The sequence below is a fragment of the Mustela putorius genome, unplaced genomic scaffold (genome assembly GCF_011764305.1).
Source record: "Mustela putorius furo isolate JIRA1106 unplaced genomic scaffold, ASM1176430v1.1 tig00003909_pilon_pilon_pilon, whole genome shotgun sequence".
NCBI classification, from domain to species: Eukaryota; Metazoa; Chordata; class Mammalia; order Carnivora; family Mustelidae; genus Mustela; species Mustela putorius.
In genome coordinates, this window is record NW_025422057.1 from 28,015,519 (window position 1) to 28,036,759 (window position 21,241).

Consider the following 21,241-nt stretch of genomic DNA (forward strand, 5'->3'; position numbering starts at 1 on the left):
AGAACATTAAATTGTTGGCTTTATATAAGATGGTTAGGAAGAAGAGTAGGCATTAGAGGAAATAAATGTAAGCGCATTCCCTATGTTATATCCAGTACCTGATTCATTAGATCGTTGGCTGCTTCTGCTTCTGCCTTATCACAGGACTCTCCGTGGCTCTGTCTCAGAGTGTCCTCCATTCCTCCCTTCTCCCTCATTTCTCTCTCTACTTCTCCAGTCCAAATTGTGTTCAAAATTCTAAATTTTTCATCATTTCTCTCCTTCATATCTTCATTCAATATTGCCCCTTTTGATGATATATTTGCTTGTTTCTCCAGACCATCTTACACTGTTACTGAAATGAACTTTAAAAAAAAAAATACAGATTTTATTTATTTGACAGACAGAGATCACAAGCAGGCAGAGAGAGAGAGGAGAAGCAGGCTCCCTACGATGCTGGGCTCGATCCCAAAACCCTGGGATCACAACCTGAGCCAAAGACAGAGGTGCCCTGAAGTGAACTTTTTAAAACATATTACTAGCCAGCTTGAAAATGTTCAGTGATACGGACATGCCAGAAAGACATAGTGGACGAACAGTAAGAATTGTAATATTTCAAGATGAGTTCAAAGACATTAAGAAATGGTATGAGAGGGGCACCTGGGTGGCTCAGTGGGATTGAGCCCCACATCCGGTTCTCTGCTCAGCAGGGAGCCTGCTTCTCCCTCTCTCTCTGCCTGCCTCTCTGCCTGCTTGTGATCTCTGTCAAATAAATAAATAAAATATATATAAATATATAAAGAAATGGTATGGAGATAGAAAAACCATGGAAGTCAGAATTCTAAAAACTCAGAAATGAGTTGATAAAACAAGTTACTTTACAACTTAGGGCCATTCTGTCTGGCAAACCTCAGCTCTGGCCACTTTCTGCCTCTCTGCCCCTTAACAATTTACACATATCTCCTATTGTAGCCTTTTTCATGTACATTTTTATTAGAGTATCTCCCCTTCCCTGATTGTCGATTTTTTGAGGTTTGAACTGAGTGTTTTTCCTCTTTGTACTCCTAGCGTGTTCTTAGCCTACTACTGGGTGTATTGCCTTAGCATATTATAGGTGTCTGGTACGTCATTTTTGGGTGGATGGTTGATAGTGGCAGTGGAAAGGAAAAGGGTGGAATGAATGTGAAAGATGTTTAGGAAAGGGGATTGATGATGGGGCACCTGGGTGGCTCAGTGGGTTAAAGCCTCTGCCTTCGGCTCAGGTCATGATCTCAGGGTCCTGGGATCGAGCCCCGCATCAGGCTCTCTGCTCGGCAAGGAGCCTGCTTCCTCCTCTCTCTCTGCCTGCCTCTCTGCCTACTTGTGATCTGTCTTTGCCAAAGAAATAAATAAAATCTTTAAGAAAAAAAAAAGGGGGGGGGATTGATGAGCCTTGATGATTGGATAGGGGATTTTTGACTCTTGGCGACCAGCTGGACAATACAGCCATTTACAAAGCTTGGGAAGTGAGGAGAAGAAACTGCTTTGATTTGCTGTTTGATTTGGTTCGATAAGCTAACCTGTAGATGTGGCGAGTATTAGGTTTTAGTGACTTAGGTGGAGCTGCCCCATGGTAGGTAATAGTTCTGAACCTCTCTGGTAGCCTCAGAGAGACTGGGTTACATATTCACCAGATCTGGGAAGGCTAATGTGTATGAAACCCAGCAGGCCCATTCATGTTTCCTGAATTGCCTTAACATGTATCTCTTGTTCGCAGCTTGGCTTGTGGAGATGTTGAAGGAAAGTTTGACGTTTTGTTCAACAGAGTTCGAGCAATTCAGAAGAAAAGTGGAAACTTTGATGTAAGACATTTCCTGTTACTGACTCTAATTTTACTGTTATTGTCAAGTGTACTAAAATAGAGTTTGGACTCCTTTATTCCTTTCTCGATGGAACACACATGCTCCTTTTTTCTGAGACTGAGTTCCTTTTGTGAGCATAGGAACTTAGTAGCTGTGGAATGGTAGGGAAGGGGAGACTTCTTTACCTTTTAATACTTTTTGAATTGGAATCTAATTACTTTCTTACTGTGCACAAAACTGAAAATAGAGGAGCAAAACCTCCGTAGGTGATTCTAAGCCCTGGGTTTGGGAACCGCAAATGTATTCCATGAGTGTATGGTATGGATTAAGTCAGATAACATGTGCAAATGCTTCGCTAACTGAAGAGCCTTATATAAATGTTAATGTAGGATCGTGAACTAGACTCAACCCCTAGCAAACAGTATTCTAGGTTAAAGATGAAGTAAAGACAACGGCAGGAAGTGTGTTTTTTTGCCCTGTATCTCTGAGGGTATCTAATACTTAATGTCTTGTGTTTCAAGAGAGAGTCTTGGAAGTAGATTTCTCCATTTTTCCCTGACCCCCGTCCCAACTTAAATCTGATGGCCAGTAAGCCAAAATTTAGTGATTTGTAGAATCAGATTAACTACCACAATTGCTGCCCAAGAATTATGTGTTGCGAGTCTGCAGATTGATGAAGGAAAAACACCTACTTTGAGGCCATTAAGTAGAAAAATTAGCTGAATTATGTTACTGTCTATTATGTACTATTTGATAAAAAAAAATCTCATATATCTGTTTAAAAAACTCATTTTAGCTGCTGTTGTGTGTAGGAAATTTCTTTGGCTCCACTCCAGATGCTGAATGGGAGGAGTATAAAACTGGCATCAAGAAAGGTATAGAAATTATTTTTATTTAACAAATGATTCCTAACGAAGTTGCAAGGTTACATAATTTTTGCTGGGTTCTTTTCACACATACTAGTTATTTAAGAATTTCCCTTGGAGCTCCTCATTGAGCTGGGAAGGATTCCTGTGCATCTAAATGTTCACATTTTGAATTTGGTTGGATTTGGTTTAGAAAAAGAATTCTCAGGGTGCCTCGGTGGCTCAGTCAGTTGAGCATCAACTCTTGATTTGAACTCAGGTCATGATCTCAGGGTTGTGAGATCAAACCCTGCTTTGGGCTCTGTGCTCAATGGGGAGTCTGCTTGGGCTTCTCTCTCTCTCTCTGCCTTTCCCCTCACTCATGCTCATGTGCACACACGCTTTCTCTCCAAATAAATAAATAAATCTAAAAAAAAAAAATTCTCTTCTAAGTAGGCAGGAATTGAAGAAATTCAACCACATGTGTCCTTTCCTTTTTCCAGTTTGAGTGGTTTTTTTAAATGAAGTTCTTTATGGTCTCTGTTTTCCTTACTATACATTAACCATCATTTCATCAACTAGTGATAATATTAAATAGTCAGGCCATGGGTGGGGTAGGATATCTTAAGTGGTGAGCACATTCCACAAATAGGATTGCAGATTCATTACTTTTGCTATGATTATTTTTCCTGTGGGGAAACATTTCTCAAATTCCAAAGCAGATCTGGTAACTGTATGTTGTCATGTCTGTTTCTCTTACCAGTTCCTATTCAGACGTATGTACTGGGTGCTAATAACCAGGAAACAGTAAAATGCTTCCAAGATGCTGATGGGTGTGAGTTAGCTGAAAACATTACGTATCTGGGTAAGTTTGTATTTTTTGTGTTTGAAATTCACATAATAAAGTGTCCCACAAATCAGTCTCCTGGGAAATTTGTGGCTCAATTCTTCTGCCATTACTGTTGAGAGAATGGGGTTCTTTCCCAAAGTCTTTATCTATACCCTTAAGACTCCGGCATTTTTTTCCTTTGTAGTCTTTCCCAACTTTCCCCAATCTCCTTGCACTCCCATGACCCAGGATATGCTCCTGCAGCCGACCAGAGGAATCAACTACTTGACTGTAGTATAGGGAGTACTTAAGGTATAAATTTTGTTGAAAAAAAATTCTGTGTATGTCATCTCACCATGTAACATTGCTAGATACAGCTTGTTTGTTAGAATCCTAACTAGCTATCGCTGTGTATCTCACTAAGCTTTTGGAAATTCAAGTATTTAGTGCTGATCCTCACATTTTTCCCTCCCTTTGTCCTTTCTTAGGTTCCTGGTCCACTTTTAATTTTTATTTTATTTATTTATTTTTAAAGATTTTATTTATTTATTTGACAGAGAGAGATCACAAGTAGGCAGAGAGGCAGGCAGAGAGAGAGAGGAGGAAGCAGGCTCCCTGCTGAGCAGAGAGCCCGATGCGGGACTCGATCCCAGGACCCTGAGATCATGACCTGAGCCGAAGGCAGCGGCTTAACCCACTGAGCCACCCAGGCGCCCCTCCTGGTCCACTTTTTAATTCAGGTTAAAATTGTTCCCTCTTTAGCCCCCTGAATCTCTTTTAGTAGTTCTTTTTAATGTCTGCCCATTTAAAAAAGCACTGTCAGATTTTGTTTTTGTTTTTACCTCAGGGGCTATTAGTCTATGGCTTCTTGAATCATTCAACTTATTTTTGTCTAAAATGCTAATGCTCTTCCATTTTGTCTAATGCCCTTCCCATTTCCTCTTTCTTGGTCTCTTACTCCCCCTGAAAGCCTCTATAATTCTTTGCTTTCTGTGTCCTCCCCCTCCTTCCCCGCCATAGTCCATCTTGGCCTTTAGTCTCTGCATCTGGCTGGGGCTCTTATGTAAGCAATCTTACTCATCTTGCTTCAATCACACAGGCACATTTAGGCAAAAAATTGATGGACAGATTTTTGTTTGTTGTTTTTAACCATTGTTGCGAGATACATCTTTTGAAATCCTTTTGTTGTATATCTTAAACAAAGGTCTGACTTGTGGCATTTCTTGTAGTAGTTATTAGATTTGGATTAAGATCTATGCTGTAGATATTTATGGTAGCTGTTGCCATATGAATTTAGTGCCAGGAGTGGAGAGACCTGGAGGTATTTGGGTTATTTCTGTAAAAGGTATTTTTTGAGATCCAGTAGGAGGAGCCAACAAAGAACTTGATAGTGAACATGTGATAGAGCTTGAAGTGTTGGCAGAATGTCCAACATATAGTTGGAAGGGATCTTTCTGGAGTGTATAAGCAAGGTCAGTGTGGAAGAGTAGGCTTTGGGGAGTTGGTCCTATAAACATGAAAACCAAAGCTGAGTAGGATCAAACTGTTTGATAGAAAATATAATGAGAAGGGAAGCACTACTCTGTGGTGTGGGCAAATATCTTCTTTGAGGGAGTAGGCAAAGAGAGCTGAAAATGATTAGAACAGTGTTGGGAGAGGTAAAGATACCAAGTTCATAGACTCTAAATGAAGAGAGACTGGTTCCCGAGACCAGGAGAGGCCATTGGCAGTTAGTTACAGGGTGATTCATGACCTGTAAGAGAATGGCGGGAGAGGGAAACTAGGGTGCAGTGGGTTTAGGAACCAAGAGGTAAAGCACTTAGCATGGACTGTTCTTTTGAGAAATAGGAAACAGAAGACAAGGAAGTTTCTTTTTCAGTTAGTGTGTGTGTTCCTTTCTTAGGTTTCTTTTTTGGTCTGTGTTCCTTATCAGGTCACATGTGTGTTATTGTCGTGGTCCTTTATTAATTAGTATATCTCTTAGAGTCTTTAGTACTCTCTTTTCTGAGGGGAGAGAGCCAGCTGAGAAGAGATTCAGTAAGTGAAAGGAAACTGAAAGTTGTTGGAGCAGGGTCTTGAAGGCAACAGGAAGAAATGGGGTCAAAGGCCCACACCAAGAATCAAGTTAAAAGGGAGTGGGGTCTTTAGTTCTTCTCAGTTGCTGTTTCCACATGTTTTCCTTCTGTCAGACGCTGCTGCCTGTGTGACGAGCATACGCATTCTAGACTGTACTTTCCTCAGAACTGCTGCTTGATTCTTTTACTGCCTCGCCCTGGGTCCAGGTGTCTGGGTTTCTTTTAGCCATGTAGAGTCTCCTCTAGAAGGCAGGAAGGCTTTTTCTTAATCAGTGCTTCCCAGCTTTTTTCATTTGTAAGGCCCCTGGGGTAAACCCGCAGAAGGGCTGCTCTCCCTGAATGGGATCGTGCTTGCAGCCATCCACCCCTGAGACCCTGCAGCCAGAAAGGGGCTCTAGAAGTCTGCTTGTTCAGACCCACTGAATGGCAGGGAGGTACGGGGCTCATGGCATGGGGAGAGAGATTCATCATAATAATATTTCATTCTGCAGTTTTGACTAAAACCTGTCTCTTTTTCTTTGAACATAGGGCGTAAAGGCATCTTCACTGGAAGCTCGGGACTGCAGATTGTGTACCTCAGTGGGACGGAGTCCTTGAATGAACCAGTCCCAGGTTACAGTTTTAGTCCCAAGGATGTGTCTTCCCTGAGGACAATGCTGTGTTCAACACCCCAGTTTAAGGGTGTTGATATCTTGCTCACATCCCCATGGCCCAAGTATGTGGGGAACTTTGGGAATTCTTCTGTGAGTAGTGCTTGTTCAGTTGGAATTTCTATAAGCAAATTGCATTGGCTTAATTGGGGCTTCTTTCTACTTTTTTTTTTTTTTAATTTTACTTACTTATTTGATAGAGAGCATAGAGAGAGAGCGAGAGAGAGAGCGTGCACATGAGCGTGAACACGGGGAGGGGCAGAGGGAGAAGCCAATTCCCCGTTGAGCGGGGAGCCCAATGTGGGGCTCGATCCCAGATGCTGGAATCATGACCTGAGCTGAACGCAGACACTTAACTGACTGAACCACTCATGTGCCTCTTTTTGTTCTTTATATTGAGTATTTCAGCTCTTAGTACCTTTCAGTAGGAATTTTTTGTAAATTATTTCAGGATACTTCAAACTCTATCAACTAACCAAAGCAAAAACTTGGAAACTGGTTGGTGTTCCGAAAGCACAGTTCGCAGATGAAATTGCTGAAATCTTAATTATAAATAAATGATTCTTTAAATTATATTCTCTGCTTCAAGTGGCTTCTTTCAGGCTTCCCCTTAATATGTTTTGAGGGTTCAGGAGCACCTGGGTGGCTCAGTTGGTTAAGCGACTGCCTTCAGCGCAGGTCATGATCCCAGGGTCCTGGGATCGAGCCCTGGGTCAGGCTCACTGCAGAGCAGGAAGCCTGCTTCTCCTTCACCCTCTGCTGCTTCCCCTGCTTGTGTGCTCCTGCTCTCTCTCTGTCAAATAAATGAATAAAATCTTTTAAAAAAAACACGTTTTAAGGGTTCACTAATTTTTAGTGAAAAGATTTATGGTTAGTGGCAGCTCTGCAGTTGTATTTTTCTTACCTTCTGTTCTACATTGTAGTATTTAGCTTTCAAAATAATCTTTTAACGGAGTCATTATGGGATAAGAGGTAGTGATCTCAAGATGGGAAATGAGATGTTGAAAACTTGATATTTCTCTGATGTGAAAGCTTTAATGTTGGGATGCCTTGGAGCTCACTCTTATATTTGATCTTAATATTTTTTTTAAGTAATCTAGAAGAGGATATATACAAGGTTGGTGAGTGATCACATTGGTGGAAATAAGCCTAAGGAAGATCTTGAAATATTATATGTGAGGACAGAAGGCATCTGAGTTTCAGTGAAGGAAGCATAAGAATGCATTTAGAGACAAATACCAATTAATGGATGCAGAGGTCTCAGTAACGATCCCGAAAAGGGTCTTCTGCCAACTTCAGCGCCACATGTCTGTGACCAAAAAGGCCAACAAGATACCAAGCATTGTCAGGCGGAATGTTGAAAGGAAAAGGGACAGTGCTCTCCTCCCCTTCTATAAGTCCACGGCTCTTCTTCACCTCAATTCAAGGGGCAGTGCTGGCTGCAGTGAGAAGATATGGTGAAGCTAGGAGAGATATGGCGAAGCTAGGGAAGGTGCAAAGAACGAGGTCTGAGTTGCTGGTGGAAGGGAGAAAGAAAGGTGAGAAAAATGAGAACCCTTCATTTTGGGGTGTTAACAAGGATTTTGATTGAAGTTTATAAATGACTACGTAAGAGCTTAAGGGGATAAAATAATTTAGTTTACCAGTCTCCAAGATATTACAACTCACCTCAAGGCTGATTCCTGCACTTAAGCAGAAACCCGAAGGAAGCAAGCATAGCACATAAGGAAGAAATTCTTGCTTTACTTAGTGGAAAACTAATTTTGGTAATTTCTTTATTTCCAGATAGTACCTTCTCTTAAGTTCCGAAATAATATTATGGATGAGAGATCTCACAATTTATTGTTAATGAAAGCTAGGGATATGTGGGAAAAAGCCTAATATTTTTCTTTTTTTAGATTTTATTTATTTGACAGAGAGAGAGAGATCACAAGTAGGCAGAGAGGCAGGCAGAGAGAGGGTGAAGCAGGCTTCCCACTGAGCAGAGAGCCTGATGCAGGTCTCGATCCCAGGGCCCTGAGACAATGACCTGAGCCGAAGGCAGAGACTTAACCCACTGAGCCACCCAGGTACCCCAAGCCTAATATTTTTGACAGACTTTATGTTACAGACTTTAACAAGGGCACGGTTGTGTCCTTCCACAAACCACACCTTTCTTGACTGAAGCAAAATAAAGGATTGCATGCTATGTCATGAAGTCCTTCAATATTCCATTCCAAATAATCTGAATAATCTCTGGATCCCAGGGGCCCTGAAAGCTAGCTTTTAATTTTTATATTTTGCATTGACTAGGACTGTCTGCATGTTGGAACTACAGGTGCACAACAAAGCAAATTATAGAAGGGAAGTGTGTGGGCTCCGGGGAGAGAAATCAGTTTCCAAAAAAAGACCCTAATAAATCCTACTTTGGGTATTATATGGAGAGCTTATCTTACCTTTAACCCCTGACTTCCAGCAGTTGTTCCTATCTCTGCATTTATAATAGCCCAGTTCCTCTTAATATGTTTGAGATTTCTCTGATTGCCACAAATATGCAGTTCATTATCCAAATCCTACTGCCAACACATGTATTGACATTAAAAACTTTAAAGTCGTTTTAAAGTGTCTTGTTATTTGCCTGTTTTTCTTGGTGACTTTTAGGTCCATTATGATGACTGAATTTCTGTTTACCAGGGAGAAGTGGATACCAGAAAATGTGGCTCTGCTTTGGTCTCCAGTCTGGCCACAGACTTGAAACCAAGATACCATTTTGCTGCTTTGGAAAAGACCTATTATGAGAGACTTCCTTATCGGTGAGTGGCATTACATTATTTTGGCTTTTTAGAGAATTTGCCCTGGATCTTCTGTGAGACCTTCTCTTGTCCATCTGAGTCATGTAACATCTTCATTCATTGTACTTACTCATGCACTCAGAAACTCTCAGTAACTCAGTAACTGAGTTAGTAACTCAGTTAACTCTCAGTGAGTAGCTCTCAAATTACTTAGCTCTTCTCAGTTTATTTCCTAATTTGCAATACAAGGGATTGGACTGTATACAACCCCTTAAAGGTGTGCAGGTCTGAAGTAACAAAACTGTTTAATCCTCACAGCTTTCCGCAACACAGTGTGTCCTTTTTTGATCAGGTCAAATACGTACCTTTTATATAGTCTTGAAAATTCATGCCTCAGCCTAATAAGAAGTATTTCAACTTGAGAATCAAGAACTTGTATCAATTTTTTCCCCCTTTTTTCATAGTTTTGAGTTTGGAAGTTAGTAGAGTTTTTAAAGCATGTCTTGTAGAGACAATAAAACCAGTGTTTTGTAAGTGATAGAATTAAGTTAACTCTAAATTATCTTCACTGGTAAAGAGCATGGATAATTTTGAAAATAATCTGTAGGAACTTTTTTTTCCCAACAAGTGTTGTTTGAAAGTTCAAAAATATAGGCAAGCAGGGGAAGAAAAAAAACCCAAAAACCCTATCCTTCCTCCATAATCCCAAAGCCCAAGAGATAATCATAAATATTACAGCTTTTTCTGTTTTATCTTAATATATGCCTTCTAGAAAAACATTGTTCTCTAAAACCCTGCACTAAAAGCAGAGGTTATGGGAACAAACCTGTCAAAACCTGTCGAACTTTTTTTTTTTTTTAACTTACCTAGCTTTTAAGGATCTGAATACACATTTCCTCGAAGAACATATACCAGTGGACAGTAGGCACATGAAAAGATGTTCCAGCCTTAGCAATCAGGGTAATTTAAGTCCAGCCCACAATGAGAGATCACTTGACATTCACTAAGATGGCTATGGTCAAAAAGGCAAATAATAAGGTAGTGAGGATGTGGAGGAATTAGAACCCTCGTGTGTTGTTGGTGGCGATGTAAGAAGATGGAGATGCTTTGCCAAACTGTTGGCAGTCCCTCAAAGTTAAAGAGTTACTGTCTGACCCAGCAATTTCACTTTTGTTCCAAGTGAAGTAGAAACATTGACCCATGCAAAAACTTGCACACAAATGATCATAACAGCATTATTCATGATAGACAAAAAGTGGAAACAACCCTGATATCTATCATCTGATGAATGGGTAAAGAAAAAGTGATATATCCATACCTTGGAATGTTATTCAAGAAAAAGGAATGGAGTACTGAGAGATGCTTCATGGGTGAACCTTGAAAACGTGCCAAATCAAAGAAGCCAAGTGCGAGAGACCACATGTATGATTCCATTTATATAAAATGTCCAGGGAAGGGGGACAAGGTGGTGGAGTAGGAGACCTAAATTTTGTCTGGTTCTAGGAATTCAGCTAGATAGTTATCAAACCATTCTAAACACCAACAAACTCAACAGGAGATTGAAGAGAATACCAGCAATTCTGTGAACAGAAAGCTACCCGCTATCTGGAAGGTAAGAGGTGCAGAGAAGTGAATCCGAGGCAATATTTGGGAAGATAGACTGCAGGGAAAGGGAGCCTCTGTCAGCCGGCTCCCAGCAAGGGATAGAGAAGTAGAGCCCCAAATTAGAACTTTTAGAAGTCTTGAAATAGGGCTCCATATATGTGGGATATATGGCTTGAAAGAGTCAGAATTTATCTTCTTTGTTGGCTTTGTTAGCTCAAAAGTCCATGCTTCAAATGGACACACACTAAACCACATATCTCTGAGCTAACATCTCGTATTACTTAGGAATGTTTCTGGCTTCCAGGAACAGAAAGTGTGATTAATGGTAGCCTGGGCAATAACATGGAAGTTTTTGAAACGATGAGGAGTATGGAGGTACTTGTAGGTTGGTACAATGACTCAGCAATATGTTCAAACATCTAGGAACCAGGATTTTCCTGTCTTGTTCCCTCCACTCTCAGTATATTTGTTTTTTGCCCTCCTGGTTGTCATGCTCCACTGAGGGACATTGCTCCAGGGACTAACCGGGGCAGAACAGTAGGTGGGACAGTGTGGACTTGACCCTTGGGGTCACAGAAAGACCGGGGGGTGTGAGGGTGGCAGAACTCCCAAGTATTGGAGTGGGGAAGCCTGCAAAGACGGAGCCAAGGAGTGGCCTCTCAGCTTGGGGTTGCCATAAACCAGGATCTGCGGCACAGCAGAGGCCCAGCCAGCAGCAGATCTGAGGAGACCCCCCTCTTCCTCCCCTGGGAGGAGCAGCCAGGAGTGCACTGCAGGAATCTGCTGGGTTTGGAGACTGCAGACAGGGCCAAGAGCCAGAGATAGAGACACTCTGTCACAGGCCCGGTGAGCACGGAGTGCGGCTAGAGACCAGGGAGGTAGGAGTGATTGACTGCTTTTCTCTGAGGGCGCATGGGGCAGGGGTGGGGAAGGTTGGGGGAATAGGGACTGGGAGGCTGCCATTTTCATTCCCATCCTTCAAAGCTGTATGGAAAGCCTTCTGGGAATAAAAACTACAGAAAATAAACCTGAGCAGATTACTTAGCCTGGCCCCTGGCAAGGGCAGTGCAATTCTGCCTCAGGCAAAGACATTTGAGAATCTCTGCAAGAGGTCCCTCTCCCAGAAGATCAGCAAGAACATCCAGCCAAGACCACATTTACTGATCAATGAGAATTGCAAAACTCTAGCACTAGGGGAATACAGCACAGAGAATGCATGGCTTTTTCCTCCATGATTCTTTAGTCTTTCAAAGTTAATTTTAAAAATTTTCTTCTTTTCTTTTGCAACCAGTATCTTATCAATTCCTTTTTAGAAATCTTTTTTAATTTTCATTTTTACAGTCATATTCTACCCCTTCATTGCATTCAACTTTGTTTTTTGTATATATGTGTTTTTCTTTATTTAAAATTTTGGGATACACTTTATTCTAACACCAAAATATGCCTCAGATCTAGTGTATGGCTTTGTTCTAGTCTTCCATCTGATCACATTGTCTCCCTTTTTAAAATTTTTAAAAATATTTTTCCTTTCTTTTTTCAACAAACTTTTTATCAATTCCTATTTTAAAATCTTTTTCAATTTTCATCTTTACAGTCATATTCCATCCCTTCATCGTATTTATCCTTTTTTTGTATATATGTATGTATGTTTTTCTTTCTATATGAAATGTCCAGAATAGGCAAATACATAGAGATATGTATGGGGCTAGTTGGAGGGAAAGTGGGGAGTGATTGCTAATTGGTACAGAGTTTCTTTCTCTGGTGATAACAATGTTCTAAAATTAAATTGTGGTGATGATTGCACAGCTCTGTAAATATGCTAAAAAGTATTGAATTGGGTACTTTAGATGGGTGAATTGTATAGTATTTGAATTAGAGCTTAAGATATGTTCCATATATACAATGGAATAGTATGCCTCCATCAGAAAGGATGAATACCCAACTTTTGTATCAACATGGATGGGACTGGAAGAGATTATGCTGAGTGAAATAAGTCAAGCAGAGAGAGTCAATTATCATATGGTTTCACTTACTTGTGGAGCATAAGGAATAACACAGAGGACATTAGGAGAAAGAAAGGAAAAGTGAATTGGGGGAAATTGGAGGGGGAGACAAATCATGAGAGACTGTGGACTCTGAGGAACAAACTGAGGGTTTTGGAGGGGAGGGAGTGTGGGGGGTTAGGTGAGCCTGGTGGTCGGTATTAAGGAGGGCACGTACTGCATGGAGCACTGGGTGAGGTGCATAAACAATGAATCTTGGAACACTGAAAAAAATAAAATTAAAAAACTGTTAAAAAAAACATGACAAAGAAACCTGTGCAACTTTTCAGCCAGAGCTGTAACAAAAACCCATAACCAGCATAATAGAAATACTAAATGTAGGTAAATTTCCACTAACATTTGCACTTCGAATTACAGTCCATGCTTTGCTTTTCTCTATTTTGAGTGTTATTTTGTTTTTCCTTCCTTTGAGGAGCATTTTAAAAACACCATTCACGGGTGCCTGGGTGGCTCAGTTGGTTAATTGTCTGACTCACGATTTCCGCTCAGGCCAGGATCTTATAGGTGATGGTGTCCAGCTCCTGGTCAGGCTCTGTGCTCAGTGGGGAGTCTGCTTGAGATTCTCTCCCTCCCCTGACTCATGCACATGTGTGCGCTCACTCTCTGTTTCAAATAAACAAACAAACAAATAAATCTTAAAAGGGGTAGTATCCTTCACCAGTCATTTTTATTTTAAAATAAATGAGAGAAACATCTTCATGGCTTTTTGTGGGTACTTGCAGTTTCCCTGTAGTAGTAGTTTTCTATTGCTGTTGTACAAATTACATAAACTTTGTGGCTTAAAATAATCCCATTTATTATCTCAGAGTTTTGTAGCTCAGAAGTTGGACATGGACATCACTGGGCTAAAATCAAAGTGTTAGCCAGGTTATGTCAGTTCTATCCAGGCAATCTTAAGGGTAGCAGATTAGCAACCGATTAATTCCATCTCTCACCTTATTCCTCTTTGCTGTATAAGCTGACATTCACAGGTTATGGGGATTAGGACATGAACATCTTTGGGGAGCTAGTGTTTTGCCTGTCACACCTGGGTAGCCTAACAATGGGAAGTATTAGTAGTTCTTGAGGCCACTGCCCTAGTCACTACTTGCAGTAAAGAAAGACACTTCCATAGGACATTCAGCTGTTTTCCCTTAATGTCTTCATGTACTATTAAAGCTTCTATTTAATTATGAGTAAACTTGTTTCAGTCATTTTAGAAGTTTCATATGAAACAGCATGACTTTCACCTTAATACTGACATCAGTCCCATTTACTAATTATGAATCTATTTCCTCTCTTTAAAGAAATGGGTTATAGTAGACAAGCTGTATTTTGACTTATTTCCTTTTAGTAATGTGAATTTAAAACAAGTATTTGTGTATTTGTTTATATATAATGGTATTATGCTAGATTTTTAAAAATAAAATTATATTTTTTGACAGACTCAGGAAATTTCTGTAGCACGAGGAAAGGAAAGTGCTTTAAGGGTTGGTATTTGTGTTAACAGTCAACTCACTAAAATTAAAAAATATATATAATGCTGTAACTTTTTTCTTTTTTAAAGAGTTTATTTATTTATTTGACAGAGATCACAAGTAGGCAGAGAGGCAAGCAGAGAGAGAGAAAGGAGGAAGCAGGCTCCCTGCCAAGCAGAGAGCCTGATGCGGGACCCGATCCCAGGACCCCAAGATCATGACCTGAGCTGAAGGCAGAGGCTCAACCCACTGAACCACCCAGGCGCCCCAGTAACTTTTTTCTTTTAATTATTAAATAATAGTTGCTCAGTGTACAATACTTGTAAAATAGAAAAGCTCAATAAAGTGTTTTGGTGTGTTCAGTTATATTTTTTCTATAAAATTATATAGACACTCATGTGTTTTTATATTTTTTCTGGAAAAATGAAATCTTACTATAAACTACTGTTTGAAGCCTATTTTCTTCTCTTACAACTTTTTTCTATCTGGCTTTCATTTTTTTTTTTTTTTAAGATTTTATTTATTTATTTGACAGAGAGAGATCACAAGTAGGCAGAGAGGCAGGCAGAGAGAGAGGAAGGGAAGCAGGCTCCCTGCTGAGCAGAGAGCCCGATGGGGGACTCGATCCCAGGACCCTGAGATCATGACCTGAGCCGAAGGCAGCGGCTTAACACACTGAGCCACCCAGGCGGCCCCTCTGGCTTTCATTATTATAGCCTTTATTTGGTTGGTTTTTGTTTTTGTTTTTGAGAAGAGAAGAGAAAACATTGAAAAGGGGCTGGGGGTAGAGGGAGGGACAGAGACTCCTAAGCAGAGCTGAGATCAAGAGTCCTCCACTTAACTGACTGAGCCATCCTATTATATCCTCTCTTACAGCTTTTTATTATGCACAAAAAAATAGTATAGTGAACTCTCCTATACTCATCACCCAACCTGAGCAATTATTATCATTTTGCCAATTTTACAACTCTTTTAAAACCAAATATTGGAGTTTTTGTGCTTTTCAAATATGTGATCTCGTTTTCTTCTACAAATATCCCTGTTGAGTTAGGGATGACTATCCTACTGGATTTACAGGTGACATCTGAGATTATGTTACTGGTGGTGATGGATTTAGGATCTGTGCTCTCTCTTGGTCCCACCAAGTACATATTTCATAATTGTAAATCAAAATTAAAGTTTTTGGTGACCTGTTGTCTGTTAAATGTATTATAGAAACCACGTCGTTCTACAGGAAAATGCACAGCATGCCACCAGGTTCATAGCTCTGGCGAATGTTGGAAATCCAGAAAAGAAAAAGGTAAAGATTTGAGTGTTTGGTCATAGGTTAATATTCACTTTCTGCCTGATAAATATTCCTCCTACCAATTCAGCATTCAGATCTTTCTTCTTTCCAATTGCAAGGTTCCAGCACTTCAGTGATTCCTTTGTGAAGATATAATGAAAGGTCAGATTTCCTTGAGTCTTTTGTAGGGGATTTTAAAGAAGGGTTTGGGAAAATAGGCCCAGTGAAACCAAGGCAGAATTTCCAATGGATGATATTCCTTTCTTCCCACATCCGTGTGGTTGACTTTGTAAGTATTCATGAGTTTGCCCTCGGATGGTACTCTTGCTTTGCTTCTTTTGGCACCTTCATTCAGCAGAAATAATAGCCTTTATAAGATTTATTTAACCCCTCCTTGGCTTTGGGAAATCTTAGAGATATCTGGAATGTATCTTTGTACTGGAAAACAGTAGAGGTGAATGAAAGCATATACCAGAAAAGTATGTTATTTTTCTCAATTCCAGAAATCAGCATTTCTGATTCTCCAGGGCCAAAAGCAGGATGTTGTGGATTGAGACAGCTACAGTCAGAACAGTCAGGCAAAGGAAGGATAGATGAATTATGTGAAGATTATTCTGTAACATGTCATAAACATGACATGTTAAACAGGTCATGAAAAGATATGAAAAAACATGAAAAGCTAAACAAATATATATTCTGAATTTTCCATTCTATCTTAAGCTTTTCAGCCCAGTGTGTTCTTAGCAAGTTTAGAGTTGTGATTTTTTTTTTTTTTTTTTTACTGCTCTTTTCAAGACCCTCTAGCACCCACAGTATTTTCACTGTAGCAGGATTTTACTATTGCTTTACTCTCAGGGGCATCTTAGCCTCAGTTCTGCGCAACTCGTACTACAGTCAAAAAGTATGGACATTTTTAATTTTGGCAAGCGTTACTAAATTCATCTCAAAATTTTGTTCAAGTTTATACACTCAGCAACAGTGTGTGAGTTTGGTTTTTTTCTTTCTGTCCACATTCTTACAGGGTAGTGTCAGGTTTTTTTTGTTTTGTTTTGTTTTTAAGATTTTATTTATTTATTTGTCAGAGAGAGCACAAGCAGGCAGAGTGGCAGACAGAGGCAGAAGGAGAATCAGGCTCCCTGCTGAACAAGGAGCCCAATGTGGGACTTGATCACAGGATGCAGGGATCGTGACCTGTGCTAAAGCAGCCGCTTAAAGGACTGAGCCACCCAGGCATCCCGTGGAGTGTCAAATTTTTATTAAGGTTTTTGCCAGTGTGATGGATGAAAGATAATGTCTCTCTCTTCATTAGTTGCATTTCCCTGATGAGTAGTGAGGTTAAATATTTATTCCTAGCTCATCTAAAGTTTTCAATATCTCTGCCATTAGTGTAAGAGTCTAGATATGTGTATGAATATTTATGTCTTTGCTCCTAGCCCCTAAGAAGACTCCTCAGCATATGCAGCAGAAATTGTATAATATCAGAGGGAAACATTAATATGGCCAATTTAGTTTTCATTAGAATGAAAGAATGGCAGTGCCACAATTCTGCTGACAAAGTGCACAAAGATAAAGGACTAGAGATAGAAGCAGTTTGTCTTCAAGGGTTATGGAACAAGTCTCTCTTGGGCCTTGTAGTGACAGTTTTGTGTAAGAGCTGATTTTTGTAATGGCTAGGGCTTTGATTCGTTGCTTGTGACTTGATCAGCCCTTGGTTAGCCCCTACAGAGATCACTAAATTGATATTTGATTTACTATGTATTCTCTGAGCCATAAACAGGCCAGTTGCTGTTCTTTCACTCAGTTTTTGTGAATAAAATATGTTGATGACTTTTGGATAAACAGGATTCCCCCTAATGTTATGTTTGTTTTTTTTCTCCATAGTATCTTTATGCATTCAGTATTGTTCCCATGAAACTAATGGACGCAGCAGAACTCGTAAAACAGCCTCCAGATGTTACTGAAAACCCTTACAGGAAATCTGGGAAGGAAGCATCCACGGGAAAGCAAATTCCTGCCCCTGAGGTGTGTTCTGTTTGAGAGGTGGCATTTTCTGGAATGGATTGCCCATTACACATATACTTTTCCTGGCTGTAGTTTTACCCATAAGACCAGTTTAATCCCTGGAACCTAAGTCTTTTTTCCCTTGGGAAATTATGGTGGTGTTTAGAAAGACTAAGCAGATTTCAAGTAAGCTCAGTGTATTTTATTGTAGTTTGAGGTTAACAGTTTCATATTTTAACTCTTTCTTTGTCTTGGGTTTATGTGCTGGAGCTACACGTTAAGTCTTTCTTTGTCTAAAGTTGAGTCTTTATTTTTAACTTAAAAAAATTTATTTTAGAGAGACAGATGGAAAGAGAGAGAATAAGCAGGAGAAGGGGCAGAGGGAGAGAGAAAGAGGGAATCTCAAGAAGACTTCCCGCTGATCTCAGAGTCTGATGCAGGGCTCGATCCAAGGACTCTGAGATCATGAAATGAGCCTAAATTAAGAGTCAGACACTCAATCAACTGAGCCACCCAGGTACCCCTATTTTCAACTTTTCAGGCAAGGATCCAACTGCTTGTTAGCAATGTAATTTGTGATTTAATAACGAGTGCTAGCAAGTAACTAGGACTCATTCTGAAGAAATTTCTTAATAGCAGACTTTCTGAAACTAATTTTCCCTCATTAAAATAAGGAATGTCAGGTTCCTTTACCAGTCTGCATGTTTTACTTTCATAGACTTTTTTCCTTCTTGAACAACCTCCTCATCTTTTTAATTAAAGTTCAGTTAGACTTGTTTGACCTGTGAAATTATAGGACTACACTAAGGCCCTACTGAGAGTGAAAGGAAAAGGCATTTGGGTGGGTTCATATTGTTCTGTTTTAGCCAAGAATTGCTCTATAGCTTGCATTTTAACTTGCTTTTACAAAAACATGGATTTGGTGGTATTTTGGGTAAGTGTTGAGAAGTATGAGTGACAGTCCAGGCATCAGGATTAGGAAGATATTTTTCTTACCTAGAACAGACAGAATGGACTGGAAGGAAAGAGAAGTATGACGAGGCAGGAATGATCCCTTGTATGTGAATGGTTGGCTCCTTGCCTGAATATTAGTTTAGTTACATTTTCTCTTTTGCCTTTGTCCATTCCAGGAAGAACCAGCCTGTCAATTTTTCTTCGATTTAAATGAAAAGCAGGGAAGGAAGCGTTCTTCTACAGGCAGAGATAGCAAGTCTTCTCCTCACCCAAAGCAGCCTCGCAAACCTCGTAAGTACCTTGGTTCCTGAGCTCTCCTCTGTGACCAGTAACTTATTTCAGGTGTTGTGTGGGACATGGCTTTGCTAAGGGAGCCTCTTCTGGAGAAGGAAAACCATATAGTTAGTCATTAAGACCAAAAATAAAATAATACTGAGATGGCTTGATTTTGAGGGTATCTGAGGCTATTCCTGAAAGAACTATGGAGAAACCACCTTTACTTCCCTTCCCTCATGTCTGTAAAATAGGAGGTAAAGAGCCTACAAAACCAATGAGGTTCATAAAATAATAGATTATTATTATTCACTTTCATTGAAGTCCACTTTCTCTAGCCCTTGTTTCAAAGTTGGAGAAGTGAACCCTGGTGGTGTAAACTTACTACCAGAGTCCTGGCTGGCTAGTGGCATAGCTGGGGCTGGAGTTGGGACCCCTGACCTCCAGTTCAGTGTTCTTTCGCTGCAGCTGTTGCCAGTTAGATGCTACTTCAGTCAGTATGTGGTCATCCACTTGTGGTTATTGACCTGTTAATTGGTTGCAAATTTAGAGCTTTTCTTATAGGGGTCAGTTTCACTGATAATGATGATGGGGCGAGGGGAGGACACAGTAGAACCACAGCAGGGCCAGCCCTTCGTGGCAGTGCTGTATACCGGTCTTTGCTGGTGTGAAGATCAAACAAGGCTGAGTTCTATAGGGTGATTATGTATATGCTGGAGTGCTTGGACCATCGTAACATGTGCTCTCTTCCATATGAAGCTCAGCCTCCAGGACCCTGCTGGTTTTGCCTTGCCAGCCCTGAAGTGGAAAAGCATTTGGTGGTCAACATCGGCACACATGTGAGTTACTTCCCAGGACCTTTTACAGAGAAGGACACCCTTACTTGTTTTTTATTAACTTAATAAAGTTACAATTTACATTTCATAAAGTTTACCCACTTTAATAAAGTGTATAATTGACCCATTTGTAGTCAGCTTACCAAGTTGTGCAACCATCACATAGCATGGTTTCAAAACATGTCCTTCACTCGTGATCATTTACGGTTAATCCCCATTCCCATCCTCAGCCCCAGGCAACCACTGGTCTATTTTCTGTCTCCATGGGTTTGCCTTTTCTGCACGTTTCATGTAAATGGAGTCATACAACATGTGGTCTTTGTGTCTGACTTTTTTTTTTTTTAAGATTTCATTTATTTATTTATTTGATAGAGAGAGAGAGATCACAAGTAGGCAGAGAGATAGGCAGAGAGAGGGGGAAGCAGGCTCCCTGCTGAGCAGAGAGCCCAATGCAGGGCTCGATCCCAGGATCCTGGGATTGTGACCTGAGCTGAAGGCAGAGGCTATAACCCACTGAGCCACCCAGGCACCCCTGTGTCTGACTTTTTAAATTCAGCATAGTATTCTTGGGGCTCATCTGTGTTGTAGCATGTGTCAGTACTTCCTTTTAGTGGTCCTTTTTATGTATTCTTTATATCAGTTGATGGGCTTTTGGGTTGTTTCCACTTTATGGCTATTAGGAATGATGCTGCTATGAACATTTGCATGCATGTCTTTATGTGGACATATATTCTCATTTCTTTTGGATAGAAACCTAGGAGTGGAATTTTTGGAGCTGGTAAATTTATATTTAATTTTTTAATTAAACTGCTAAACTGTTTTTCCAAATGACTGTACCGTCTTATATCCCCATCAGCAACATGTGAGGGTTCCTATTTTTCCACATTTGTTATTGTCTGTGTTTTTAATTATTGTAATTCTCTTGTGATTTTACAAGCGTGCTCCCTCCCTTCCTCCCCCTCTGACAAATACATGAATCCTAGGGTGAGGCCTTCATACACTTCTTGTCCATACAAATTAGAGGTAATGAGTTGCTTTCATTAATTACTCAGTATTTAAAAGAGTATTTTCTTTATCCTAAAAAGGGAGTTCTCTGTCGCCTATATACACATTTGGATGAAAACTGTTGATACTTTTTTTTTCTGTCTTCAGATTCAGAAGGCTGAGTTTATTAATTTTTATCTATAATTACTTAACACTGGGAACAGAGTCATGCTAAATCATTATATGAAAGACTAAAGTGAGAAATTCCTGAGTTTTGCCTAGTAATAGAGGGTATAGCATCCCTAGACAGGAATACCCATATCTACATTCATAGTGTGGGTAGTAGTGTCATTATCCCAAGATAATAATGAAAAGGTTTCTTGGTAAGCACTGAATCACAGAACTGGATGATCCCGAGGAAGATTTTTACTCAGGCTGTGCACAACTGGTGAATTGTTTATTTCACAGTAAAGTTGTCCCGTTTCAGACTTCAGATACTTTTCCTTGGGTAGTACTTGTTTAGGTATTGACTAATACTGGTCTTTGACCCTTATTTTCCTGGCATCTGTATAGACCATTATCATTCTTTTTCATTCACTTAGAATAAAGAAAGCTTAATTTTCAGGATTATAGTTGTACCCTAGTCACCTGTGACTAGAATTGGCTGTTTCCCATGGCTCTTGATGGAATTATTTATAGAATGTTTCTCAGTCCGTGTAGTGCTTCTGCAAATAGATACTTTCATCTCTTCTTTCATTGATTTATTCTAATTTTGGTTTCTGAGGGTGAGCAT

At 40.0% G+C, this 21,241-nt stretch overlaps 1 protein-coding gene across 5 annotated transcripts in view; it reads left to right on the forward strand.

Annotated features, from left to right (window-relative positions):
• Positions 1–21,241, forward strand: part of CWF19L1 (CWF19 like cell cycle control factor 1) — a 31,010-nt gene that overhangs the window by 1,632 nt on the left and 8,137 nt on the right. For 2 of the 5 annotated variants that reach the window (XM_045068650.1, XM_045068651.1), the window contains exons 2-10: positions 1,736–1,820; positions 2,633–2,695; positions 3,429–3,530; positions 6,098–6,312; positions 8,893–9,011; positions 15,331–15,415; positions 17,282–17,422; positions 18,532–18,646; positions 19,388–19,467. In XM_045068650.1, the coding sequence (XP_044924585.1) occupies positions 6,223–6,312; positions 8,893–9,011; positions 15,331–15,415; positions 17,282–17,422; positions 18,532–18,646; positions 19,388–19,467 (630 nt within the window). In that variant the 5' untranslated portion in view covers positions 1,736–1,820; positions 2,633–2,695; positions 3,429–3,530; positions 6,098–6,222. Of the gene's footprint in view, positions 1–1,735; positions 1,821–2,616; positions 2,696–3,428; positions 3,531–6,097; positions 6,313–7,326; positions 7,758–8,892; positions 9,012–15,330; positions 15,416–17,281; positions 17,423–18,531; positions 18,647–19,387; positions 19,468–21,241 lie in introns of those variants that run through there. The other 3 variants (XM_004749497.3, XM_013054648.2, XM_045068652.1) reach the window with 3 other exon arrangements.